At 39.5% G+C, this 13,813-nt stretch overlaps 1 protein-coding gene across 5 annotated transcripts in view; it reads right to left on the bottom strand.

Moving 5' to 3' along the window:
- EPHA3 (EPH receptor A3) overlaps positions 1–13,813 on the bottom strand; it is a 217,515-nt gene that overhangs the window by 29,746 nt on the left and 173,956 nt on the right. For all 5 annotated transcript variants that reach the window (XM_082219719.1, XM_082219720.1, XM_082219721.1 and 2 more), the window contains 4 exons: positions 13,304–13,406; positions 12,771–12,838; positions 7,872–7,997; positions 58–243 (listed from right to left, as the gene is read on the bottom strand). In XM_082219719.1, coding sequence (XP_082075845.1) covers positions 58–243; positions 7,872–7,997; positions 12,771–12,838; positions 13,304–13,406 — 483 coding nt within the window. The remainder of the gene's footprint in view (positions 1–57; positions 244–7,871; positions 7,998–12,770; positions 12,839–13,303; positions 13,407–13,813) is intronic.

Here is a 13,813-nt window from a genome sequence, read left to right as displayed (position 1 = left end):
AACACTTTGCACTGGTGCCTGAGATTCCCAAATCCTATAGTAGACAACAGTTCTTACTTTTAGTGACAACTCCTTCTAATCGGATGATGTTGGGGTGATCAAACTGTCCCATGATGCTTGCCTCTCCAAGAAAATCTCTTCTCTGCTTATCCGTGTAACCAACCTTCAGAGTTTTGATTGCCACTGAGATTTCTTTTTTAGAAGGAAGTTTTAGACGACCGCTGCATACTTCTCCAAACTCGCCTGTCAATAAAAGCAAAATATAAGGGAAACACTTTTTTTCATTTCATAGCTCACGACAAAACTAACTTAGAAAACTGCACTTTAATTGGCACTGAAAAACTGACATTTTTACCGTCATGGATCCCATAACATGTGGTTCCCAACCAGTCACTCCTCCAAGCACTAACAAGAGTGAAACCGTCTTTACTTCAGCAGTGTGGTGGCCTCATTCGCCTTCAGATAATCACCCTGAGACTGTTTCAACAACAAGGCAACTTTAGCAAGCCTTTTCCGGAATGAGCTTGACCGTTTCATATTGTTCAGTTCCTCTTCTTCAAAACTATGGCCCCAACAACTAAACTGCCTTACAGTAATGTTCTTCAGAAAAACAGAATTTTCACACAGTTCCCACTTTGTCCTATGGCATGACTTGTCTTAATTCCAGGTTAGGAATTGATAGCCATTTGATAAAGATCTCACAATCTTGGCCAACAACTCAAGGAAGTGAAACCATTCCATCCCCCAAATAAAAAGCAGCCAGTGCTTCCATAGTTTAGTTACAATTCAGTCAGTGCTGTGCTTTCTATATAGGAATGAAATCTACAGCCAAAGACCAGTAATTCTTCACCCATCACTACATCCCTGGACAGGAAGTGTCAGCAACAGATGAGATTTCTGTTGTACTGTATGCTGTAAATATCTATATGTGACTAATTTAGGCACATAGGTCAAGAAGAACACGGGCCATGTGACAGTGTGACGATTTTTCATCTTGACAAATTCACATAAAATTTTAACAATTGTCTTCAAAAGCCAGCATCTCCGCTATAGCCTACTGCTGACATCGCTAAGAAGTGATAACATGGGCTGGCATTAAAGTGGTATAGAAGAGCCTAGCATACACTGCATTGCATTATATTTTCTTTTTGATTCATTGTAGGTCAAAAAGGACCATTCAGCTTGAAAATGAGCTTTTGTGGATTTTTTTTTAACTGACTATTTAGAGATCCAAACATGCATTCAAGAAGCTATACAGGCTGTAACAAGGATTCTGATGAATAAAAATCTGACCTCTACAAGAATCCACATCTGCCAGCATGCTTTACTCAAGGCAAACAGCAGTTCTATTCAAATATTAGCATTAGGTCGATACTGTTAGGACACCATGAGAGGAGAAAATCAAAGCATGACACCAGAGGGGCAAAAAACCCACTTTGCAATAAATCTTGTGGAGGCTTGATGCTGTATTTTCTTTAGCTTTCTCTCTCCTTTCTTTCTCTCCCTATGTATCTTAATGGTCGTAACAGCTATAAGCTGCTGATCTCTTACACCTACATTGTGTGACAGCCAGAGGAACTTTTATTTATCGTTTGAGCAAATGCGGCTATTAAATCTATCTATGAATTCTTTGCCTGAGAACACAGTCAGAAGTGTTCACTGGCAGGTGGATGGGTGTATGTACATATAGTCTGATTTTCAGGGAGAAATGTTATGTTTTTGTTACAGTCCCCCATGCTGTTTTGCAGCTTATGTAGAATATAGATTGCACTGAATAATCACAACATGCTCCAAGCTATACAGTGGTACCTCGATGCCTTGATGTTCAGGTCCTTTTGCCAAATGGTTGATGAATTCAAACCCTACATACTGCAATTGTGTAAGCAATTCAAGCTATAATTAGGTGAAGAGGGATTAATGGAGTCCTAAATTAAGTCAGTATGCCATGTTCATAGTAATACATGTGCGTTGAGAAAACCTAGAAAGATTAAGATACGGAGGAAGAAGAGCAGAAATAAACCCAGAGTTGTTCAGTTGATTGAATGTTGGGATGTCTCAGCCAAGAGCTCAGGAAATTGCTGATAGAACCTAATAATAATAATAATAATAATAATAATAATAATAATAATAATAGTTTATTTATACTCCGTCCATCTGGCTGGGTTTCCCCAGCCACTCTAGGCTGCTCCCATCATCATCATCATCATCATCATCATCATCATCATCATACATTTAGCCAGTTGTGCTGTGCGGGAGTGAGAGCCTTACATTTCTGCCTATCTGGCATGCCTCTTATACTTCCAGTTGTCTCAGACATCTCATTTGAATATGACATACATGTTTAAAACACAAGCCACTTAAGCTTGAACTTAGTAACAGATATGCCATACAAAATCTGGAGATTGACGTGACCTGGGCATAGTGCATTGGATTTTATACATGTACACACAACTGGGATGGCACGCTCACACATGGCTGTCAGGGGCATCAGAGGTGGGAAAATGCACCAGATGAATGGCAGGAAAGGTTTGTGATCAGGTAAGTGTATAATCTGATGCAGCCTGCTCTCTGTCAAGCTCAGGTCTTCATTTGTGAATGAGAATTATGGTACTACCAAGCTGTTGTGAAGTTAGGTGACAAAAGAAAATCATCTGTATTTTATTGCTGCTTTGGGCATAATATGTTCTATAACAAGATGTAAAAATTGTTATTATTATTATTATTATTATTATTATTATTATTATTATTATTATTATTATTATTATTATTAATATTCCTCAACCATTCAAACAGGCACATTGTTCACTTCTGATAGCTTACAATGGATTTTCTTGGGGGGGAAAACCCACGAGGCTTTAATTTCATTTCAAATCACATGCACAGCAGGGGTTGAACTTTGTTTTCAATTTGGACTGTCTGGAAATAGAAGGATACAGATAGATATTACTGGAACAGCTTTACATGATTTAAATCTACTCAGGAGACACTGGACATTTCTATTAATTTAGGCACTTGCTGCCTCAATCAATTGCATTTTGTTGAGAATTTGCAAACAGATGAGTTGTAGATGCAATTGTTTCCTACTCTTAGTTAGGTATGCTCTAAATCATAACTCTGCTAGGCACAGGGCCCTCCGTGACATTCCATTTCCTATTCAGATAAGACAAATGTCTCATGTAAGCTTAAACATTTTGTGCTGAAGCCCTCATTAATGAGCGCCAGGTAATTCATCCCCGCTAGGCTCGATAGCTCTGGAGCTCAGACTGTTAAGTCTTAATTCAGAACATGATTCAAGGAAGCATTGGTTAGGACTAGCTATTTAAAGGACTATACAGTCATACCTTGGAAGTTGAACATAATCCGTTCCGGAAGTCCGTTCGACTTCTGAAATGTTCAACTTCCAAAGCATGGTTTCTGATTGGCTGCAGGAAGCTCCTGTAGCCAATCAGAAGCCGCAGAATTCCTACTGGACGTTCGCTTTCCAAAAGAATGTTTGAAAACCGAAACACGCACTTCTGGTTTTTGATCGTTTGGAAGCCGAAACATTCAACTCCCAAGGCGTTTGGGAGTCAAGGTACTGTATAATCATAAGATGATATTTTACAGGACATGCTAATTCAAGAAGAAGGCAGTACCTGACAGATGATACGAGGCACCAAACACATGCCAAATTATGACTCCTTGTGGACCATCACTCATTTTTAAGAACCTAGGCCAAGATATTTTCCAAATATGTCTATCTGACACATATCCATCTATATAATGAACGTTTGTCTTTTAGAATACATTGTTTAAACTCATATCTATATTTATATCTATATTCGATACCCTCCAACATGCACCATAGTAAAACCAGGATGCCCATCTTTCGGGGCTGCACTCCTATGTGAGTCAAGTGACTCATGTGAGAGCACAGCCCCTAAAAATGGGGTGTCCCACTTAAATTGGGACAGTTGAGGCATATTTCATTCTGTATATCCTCCAATAAGCTCAGAGCAATGCAATGCATTTCTTTCTTCTCTTTTATCCTCACAATAGAGTTAGTCCCATGGTATTCATAAGCCACAGGAAGCCTGATTTTCACTTATAAGGAACTGATAAGGGTTGATGATGAATGAAAAGACAGTACGGTCATACCTTGGAAGTTGAACAGCTTAGTCCCCGAAAGTTTTGGCTCACGAACGTAACAAACCCAGAAGTTACTGTTCCGGTTTACGAACTACTTTTGGAAGCCGAACATCCGATGGGGTTTCCACTGCTTCCAATTGGCTGCAGGACCTTCCTGCAGCCAATCAGAAGCCACACCTTGCTTTCCAAATGTTTTGGAAGTCGAACGGACTTCCGGAATGGATTGTGTTTGACTTCCAAGGCATGACTGTAGTAGTAAGGAGCATGTTTACACAGATCAGTCCAGGTTTTTACAATAATTTTAAGGCATTGATTTGCTCTTCTGACTCAAGTGCACATTGCAGACATGCATTTCAGTGGACAGATGGTGGGAGGCAGACCCCATTGCCACCTCTGCCCACACGTTCACTATTAGGTGCACAAAGAAGTGCAAACACATGGAGTCAGGCTCTGAGTAAAGGCTCTTTAAGAAAAAGTCAGAGGAGCCATATTCACCTTACAATGGGCTCCAATGTTCAAAATAGAGGGGCAGGTGAAAGCAAAAAGGCAAGTGATAAACAGTGCGTGTTGAGTATCTTGTGGACAAATTAATTCATACAACTTCCTGTCCTAATAAATATGTGCAGAAAGGAAACTGGAATTGGAGGAGGAGCAGAGCGAGAGACACATGCCTTGCTTGGCAACTCCCAACTCTCTCTTTGACAACAAGGGCAGACACACATTAGGAATTTGATTTAGAAAAACGAAAGCTCTGCCTCCTAGGTTCTAAAAGTGCATGATGCAGCGAACTCCATGTACAACATTCCAGATTAAAAATCAGAAATAATGGATGGAAATTAGGCACTTGAAATAAAATGTATTTTCCAGTGATATGGTGTCCTTTAAAACAGTGATGGAAACGCTTTGTATGCCCTCTCATGTTTCCATGGTTTGTGTTCATGGGGTTACTTTGAAAAGCACCTGAACCATAAAACACTTTAAAAGCGCCTTTTCATGTCTTGAGCACTAGGGAGTGGAATGCCTTGGAGTGGTGGAAATGGAATCCCTGTTGTAAATCCAAATCGTATAAACACAGATTACAAGGTATGTCTGCCCTCATTTTAATTAGAGATTGCACAGCAGTTTACTTTGCTGATTTGATTGTCAGTTGTAAAAATGACCCATAGCACCCATTGTTAAGCACTCATTAAAGTATCATTTTAATTCATTTTAAATGCTTTAAAAACATTTTAAAGCTTTTAGGATGAAATGGTTTTAGCATTTACTGCTGTATAATTAACTGCTAAGAATTACAAACAGCTGTTGTAACCCTTATCAGGACCCTGAGAAGTGGTACTAGTTAGCAGAGGCAGATGGAATTGACGAGGATCGTTAGAAGAGATTCTTTGAGTATCGGACAAGAATCTCTTGCAGAAAATAATCTGAACTAAGGAGTCTACACTATACCTGTGAACTTTATCAGCAAGGAACAAGACATTCAGGGGCAACTACCAGCAGTCTTACAAATATGTTATCAATCTCTTTTCTAGTTAAAAACAACCATGGCCATAACACATATGCCACTGCTAGCCTGGATTTAACAGGATGGAGAACACTGCACTCTTGTGGGGCAAAATGAAAAAATAAATAAATCACCATAATTCTGTAACATGATTTGACTTTTCTCTCTCCCCCTCCCATAATATTTAACAAAGTACATTGATTTCCTGTTAGCTGTTTTAAAATACAAAACAACAACAACAAAAAAAAACACTTACACATCTTTCATGGTAAGCCTTTTTTTTGACAATTATTTATTCTTTCAGGATATTAAAGAAATGTAAACTAAAGAGTTAACTCCATTTTTCTGTACTGTTTGTTTGCTCTTCCTTCCTAGGTCTGTGTGCTACTTTAGTGGCTCACTGTTGATTTGGTGTAGTTATTTGAGTTTAGAGTTTGCCTCTAACTGTGGGAATGCCTATGATCTCAGGCTTGAGCAAATAAAGCATCACCAGGAGAGATGGAAGGATCTGCTAAGTTTTGTTCCCTTGGGTTCTCATCTTTCCAATCTTAAACTCCACATTCTCCACATTTCTGCAGCAATTTACAGTTTAAAAAATACCCCCCCTCCGCATTTTATTGTGAAACTTTCCTGATAAACACATTTGTTTACACTAATGTACACATTTTTGCAAGTATTTTTCAAATGTTGTTCTCACTAATACATTCATTTTAACGTGCATTTTCTGCTAATATACATATTTTTGTTAACAACTAGTTGGTTGGAGAACTGCATCACAAAACAAGCATATGTGTGAATTTCAAAGGATGCATGTGTTTGAGTTTTCATAATGCTTCAGAAAATGTGAATTTGACAGATTTGCCTTTAAATACAAACTGAATCAAATTTCTCCTCCATCCCTAAATTCACCAGCATCAACTTAAGTTTTCATATTGACTCAGGAAAGACTGTCAGTCAATTGAGGACTGCAAAACATAAAGAGCTCATGCACTTGCAAGTTCTTGCACCTGACAGCAATGCTCTTCTACAGTTTCAGGCCAGTTTATAGCAAAAGGTCATAAACTGTATGCTTAAATGGCAGCACAAGAGCAGAAGCAGCTCAACATTTCAGTAGTAGTGACTGCTTTTGCATTTCAGTGTCCTGAGAGTTTTGGTTTCCGGCCTCATTTGGGGCAAGGAGCTGGTGGCGGCTCAGCTTTAGGTATTCTTGGTGGAAAATGATTATCTGAACCATTGTAGTCAGGGCAATTGTTCACTTTAACTCACAGAGTAATGTGTGGTAACGCCTTCCTCTACCTTATAAGTTGTAAGACAGATTGTCTCCTTCTGCAACTACATGCACACAAAATACATGTGAGTCTATGCGCCTGGAGGTGTGTGATTCAGTTCTTCAGCTGAAGCTAAGCAGGTCTGCTACTATTATACTGTCTGGGAACCACATGTAAGCCACTCTAAGCTATTTGGACAGAGGTGTGGGCTATGGGTAAAATAAAGGAATGAATGAATTAAGTAAGTAAGTAAGTACAAAAGCACTTTTCTGCCAAAATAAATTTGAAAGCCTTTAAGAGGCAAATAACTGCTGTTTTTGCAACAACTCCTAGTCTTCTGGAATGCTTTCATTCTGTACTTATTCTTCAGTAATGTCTCTGATTGCTAAATGTTTGAAGCACTGAGGCATTTGGATACAATTCACAAACCTCTCTTGCTGTGCAAAGATCTTGCATACACTGGTTTTGTGGAAACCGGTGCATTTGCAACAAGCTTGCATTCAGGGGTATCTTTATAGCTCTGGTGATTAATAATATGTCAAGAAGCAGTTTGCTCTTAAATGAGTAACTCCAAATGGTGATGTTCAAAAATCAATCCACTGAACAAAGGTCACTGCAGTCTGATGGCTGTTTGATAACCTATATGAAATAAAAGTCTGAGGTTTTCGCTCAGATTCTAGTAGACCAACAAATCTTCAACATCAAACCTTTTACGGGCAGCAATATTAAGAACAAAGGGCAAACGAAAGGCTGATAAACATTTTCAGTGCAGAAGAAGCAGCTGGATCTGTCAGTCATGGCGGTTGTGAAAAATTCAGAATACAAATGCAGAAACCTTCAAATAATTATTTCCTTTGCATCTGCACAGAAAGTTTTATCCACCAACTTGCCTGCATCTGAATGGTCCAGCTGCATTAGGCAGACTGAAATGGCACAGTTATTCTCACAAGAGAGGACAGTGTAAGAATCCTTACCTGCCCCAACAACTTTGTCGATGGCTATGCTAGCAGAATCTAGCTCCTTGGCAAATTCATGAACAGCTTGAGTGGGATCTTCATATGTATGTGGGTCCACATAAGTTCTAAGGCCTGGGAGCTTTACTGTTTAAAAAGAAATGCAGAGAGAGAAGTATATGTTCAGTAATAATAATCAACACACAAAAACCCTAATGCGTTTGTATTGCAAAGCATCCACTGTAATCATGAAAGCAAAAAGTGCAAAATTCCTAGGCCACTGACATTTTAGGAGCCAATTGTAGTACATCTCACCCCATGTAAGTATCAGCCAAATTGCAGGGGGGGAAATAATCATGCTAATTTTCCTCCCGATCTCCCAGTGTTCCAAATAATCCCGCCCCACTGTATAGCTGCTGTTAACTGAAAATAGAAATGTCAGCAAATATGATCATGGATTTTTGGCCCTAAGAAGCTATATAACAGAAGTAAAGGAAATCAGTACGGCTTTTTCTTCTCCTTATACAGTGGTACCTTGGTTTACAAACTTAATCCGTTCTGGAAGTCTGTTCTTAAACTGAAACTGTTCTTAAACTGAGACACGCTTTCCCTAATGGGGCCTCCCACCACTGGTCCCCTTCCACTGTTCAGCTTCACTTCTTAGACCAAGGTGAAGTTTGCAAACCGGGACACAACTTCCGGTTTTGCAGAGTTCATAAACCGAATAGTTCGTAAACAGGGCTGTTCTTAAACTGAGGTACCACTGTACTAGAAATCAGCACCAACCATTGACACTGATTGTCAGTAGATTCATGATGGACCAAATAGCACTTCTTCCATGCAATGCATAAAATCTATGCAATTCATTATCATAAGATGTGGTAATAACATTTTATAAAAGGTGACTTTTAAGGGATATCAGATAAATTTGTAGAGGAATGATTTAACAGAAGGTATTAAGCATGGTAGATGAATGGAACATCCAGGTTCAGAAGTAATGTACCACTGAGCATAAATTGCTAAGGGATGAAGAGCAGGATAAGGCATTCATATGATTCTTGTACACTTCTTGAAAGCATATAGGTACATAAAAAGAGTCCTGCTGTATCAGAGCAAATCTCAATCTAGTCCAGCATCCTCTTTCCTTCAGGCCAACTAGATACCTCTGGGATGTCAACAAGCAGAACATGAGTGAAATAACATTCCTGGTGTTTCCTAATGATGAGTATTCAGAGGCATGGCACTTCTGACCCCAGAGGTAGTTATATAGCCATTGTGACTAGTAGCACCTAGTTGGCCACTGTTGGAAAGAAGTTGCTGGACTGGACTGATCTTTGGTCTGGTTCAGCAGGGTTCTTTTCTTCTGCTTTCACTTCACCTACCAACACAATTGCTGCAAGAGTGTAATCAAATCTTGAACGCTTCCCTCTTTAAGCTCCAGCGTTAACTGCCTCCAACACAATTTAAGCATCACATGAAGAACAGTGAAGCTGTGTTTTGCCCAATACGACATGCTGAAATTGTTTCGTACAAGACCGTGGTTGGTAAAACTATCGCTCACAATAAAACTTCCTGAACAACAGCAGCAATTAAAGCACACACACTCACCCCCCTACTGGCAGCATATTGCCACAGATTAAAGGTCTCGTAAATGTTCCCTGCCATCCATACTGCCTGCATATTACAGACTCCCTCCTGTCCCTAATAAAAAGAAATCCAGCAATTTAAAAACCTCTGAGCAGTGGGGAGTTCTGTTCCTGATTTTTTTTTTTAATGTTGAGCCCTGAGGGTTTGTGTTATCAGGTGACTGGAGATTGCAGGGAGAATAATTCCTTCGCACCAATTACTAAAGAGCAGTCCATATAATGTTGATTCTGTCATGAGCAGTAGATAATAAACACATGTACTCGTGTTAAGCTGCAGGACTTTACAGCTCCTTCTGTGCCAGTGGCATCATTTCCATTTTTTATTTATTTTTTACCAGCATGAGTTGTCTTACAGGTAGCAAAGGAGTAGAAAGTGCTTGGCCAGACATGGGCAAACCGGGATGATCTGAGAAGGTCAAATGCATTTCTGCTCCTTTGAAGTGGTATTACAGGATTTGAAATAAGGCCGCAGGGAACACTTCATGGGTGAGGCTTTTTCGTAGGCAATTCACAAGCAAGTGGCTGAAATAAACCATCTGCTATGGGCTGAAGTGCAGAAAGTTTATTATAGCCACAGAAGTTGTTTTATCCTATTGAAACGAACCCAGGAGAATTTTCATTCCAGTATTTGCCTCCAACAGACTCTAGAAGAGTGACTGGGTTTATATTTCCCCAGTAGCAACTGGGGGTTCAGATGAATGCTTAGCTTTTGGAAAGGGGAAAGTGCCCAGTAGTAGTACTGTATATTCAACAAAATGCCACTAATAGAACATTGTAAATAGCTATGGGGTATACAACTGAAGCACTGAAGCTTGCCAGAATTAATATATCTGGGTACAGTCACCTTCTCATAAACATTTTTCAAAATATGCCTCCCCCTGTAAGGAAGCCGAAGATTTAATTTGAAGCAGGGCTCACCAGTGTTTGGTTGTGAGACCTGTTTTGAGTGACCGAAGTTTGCCCAGGAAAATGTTCAGAAATAATAAAGAGGACTGCCTCTGAATATTTTCATATCATCATTTAATAGTCCAATCTAGACACAACACATCTGACATCAGGGCAATATAGTTTTCCAGACGACCCAGTTTGATAAATATACTGATAGCAACCCTCCCCCAACAATCTACAGCTCTCTCTCTCTCTCTCTCTAGGATGGATTGTCAGAGAACCTACAATATTTAGACTTTCCCTTCATATTGCAGCATGACATGGCTTGGAACGCCAAAGCACAATAACCGAAGTGGTTGAATCCACAGGAATTTTAACTACTGTGATTCATTTAGGAAAAGTGGTTGTGACATTCCACTGAACAAGAATTGAGAGAGCAACTTTTGACCTGTTACTTGTCCGTGACACTTTTTTAATGGTTGTTTCTGTTTTATAATCTAATTAAAATGCTGTGGGCCACATATTACTAAATGGGGAGCTGAAGCCCAGTGTGTTAACTGTTATTGTGCAGCCTTAAGTAGCTGGATATCACAGCTTGCATGTTGGCAATAAAGTACCAACTTGCTCCTGAGGGGAAAGGCTCTAGAGAAAAACAATTTGACATTCAATTGCTCCAACACAGTTGTAATTAGGCTTTAATTTCTGCAACCATATGCAAACCGCATAAAAGAAACTGGCAATACTGACTCTGACTTAAATTGTAAATAAAATATCTGCATCTAATAAATAGGGATTCAACTATGTGAAGAAAAAAGAAAACAAGAAGTCTCCCATTCCTTGATCCAAAAATGAATTGGGCCCTTCCAAGCGTTTCACCCAAATTCCATGCGATCCCAAGCTGGGATGAGGCAGAACTTTGCTTCTGTTCACATTTTCATGCAACCCTACCTAATTTGTACTTCTTGAAACAATACAGGAACTGAAACACGGCTACCATTTGAAATTTGCACGGATTTTGCAAAGCAGTTCTGCAACCCCAAAAGCACACAAAATTTGCAGGGAAAGTGTACACAAAAAAGCATCTATTAATGAAAAGAACATGAACAAAGGCACTAAATTGGGAAAAATTGCTTGCAAAAATGTGTAAATCACCTGAGGAGATGCTTTCTCCATATCAACCTGATCATTCATTACGATCAGCAGGTGAGGCTCTTTTTGTAGTTTCTGCTCTGAATGAGATGAAAAGTGTGGGGCCCTGTAGGAAGCCTTTTTAGTGATGGCTCTGTGGCTACAGTCTCCACTCTGAGATGTGTCTTACTTGGGCTATGCATTTGTTGAAGCTGTACCTCTTTCATCAGGCTTTCAGAGGTGGACAGGTGTGGTAGGTGAAGTCAGTTTTAAGTATGACGCTGATGCTTATATAGACAGGTGCTTATATAGGTATTTTAGGTCGAATGGATTTAGTGATTTTATTATGTATTCTCTTTTGTTGTCTTTTATGTTGTTGCACACCACCATGTGGCTGCTGTAGAGAAGAGTGGTACAAAAATACCTTGATAAATAGGCAAAACTGAATGCCAAACTGTGTATCTTGAGCACTTTACACAGAGGGAGGCATTTCTAGTTGCACAATAAGGGGGCACAGATTTATACTACACTGCTATTATGAATTTGGCACCTTTGTTCAGCATGGATGTGCCAATCACTATGGCTTCATCAACCCAAGGTTCAGGAGCCTGTGTCGCTCTAGATGCTGTTTGACAACTACTCCTATTATCCCTGACCACTGGCCATGCTGGCTGAGGCTGATGGGAGTTGTAGTCTAACACTAACAGGAGAGATACAAAACTACAGCATCCTACACCAGGATAATGGATTTGAGAAAGCACCTCAGTGTTCCTTGATTATTCCAACATAATGAATTTTACACCCATCATGGGATGGAGCAGGGAAAAACACATTTGCAGGCCAGCTTGCCATTTCAATTTAGAGAGAATAAGACAGGTAGACTAGGCTACCTTTGCAGCCTCTTAGAGTTCAGGATTTTGCTCTATCCTGCAGGAACATTGATTTGTTTCTAATGTGCTCTGCTTGCATATATGAAAAGAAACCACCTATCACAGACACATTTCTTTTCTGGGATTTCTCATTAGGAAGAGAGGACACAGTGAAACTTACTTCTGAGGAAGGACATATAGAATTGCACTAAAAAAAAACTTGTATTATTTGCATTGTGAGACACTGTGTGTGCATTCACATGAACAAAGGGAAAGAGAAATAAAGGAGACAAAGTTGCATCTGTATCATATGAGCACATAGAATTTTGCTGAATGCAATAAATGGCATAATGTACTGGGGGGGGTGGAGATGACAAAAAAAAACTTACAATGCCCATTCCCAAAATACAGCCTCTTCTCATCAATTCCATGTTTCGATTTGCTATGCCCGCAGAATCTACAAGCAATAAAAGGCAAGAAACATAAGAAAACCAACTTTTTATACGCTGCTTGAATATAAAAAACAGAACACAACAGTTAAGTTCCTATTAAGAACTTTAGTACTGTTTACATTCTCTGTATCCTACAGAGCATAGATACGTTCTGAGGGAATTTGAGGAAATTGACTAATGAGACAATCTGTTGATTTTTGACCCCTCCAGTTTAGTTTTACAATTGCTTGAGAATGTGTTTATAGCTATTTTTAACAAGTTCTGTAGTGCCTGAGCCTGCTATTGTTTGCAGCCTCATTAAGGCTTATAACTCTGCTGTGACTTCCTGGTCAACAAACCGGGGGGGGGGGGGCTTTCCGGATGAATCCTGATGATTCTTGTTCAGGAGGGTGTCTCCTTGACAGCGCTTATCATTCAAATGCAGCACTGAAGGGATGGAAATAAATGTGTAAAAGAAATGATGAACTAACCTCCCGATCAAGATGTAAACCACAATGGTGAGCAGAATAATTGCTACTGCAGCCGAAACAGCAATCATTACAACCTGGCTGTTCTCGCTGGAGATTGAGAAAGCTGGAAGTTACAAGGAAATAAACGTGAGGTTTTCTTTTAGTTTAAAAACCCTCAGAACATTAAATATATCACCACCAACAAATGCAGGTAGCAGATACGTGAAATCATTACAGCATTGCTTAGAAATGACTTGCAGCCCAATTTCTAAGCTAAATATCTATTTATTCTTTACCAATTTGAAAAGACAAGAAAAACCCTTATGGGTCTATGAACAAGTTGCAAAGGCTAAGCAAAGTAAAAATATATCAGGTTGGAGCGAGAGAAGTGCTAGCATGACTCCACACACACAGCATGGCTTTTTCAGCCCTTCCTCTCTATGGTAGTCACCTTCACCCTAAAAAAAAACCTTATTTTGAGGAGTGAAGAACTCTCTGAAAATGTGTAGGATTGAGACGGGACAATCAGCA

The sequence above is a fragment of the Podarcis vaucheri genome, assembly GCF_965113315.1.
Source record: "Podarcis vaucheri genome assembly, chromosome: 4".
Taxonomy (NCBI): domain Eukaryota; kingdom Metazoa; phylum Chordata; class Lepidosauria; order Squamata; family Lacertidae; genus Podarcis; species Podarcis vaucheri.
Note: the sequence above shows the minus strand (reverse complement) of the source record. Positions and strands in the feature narration are given on the sequence as shown.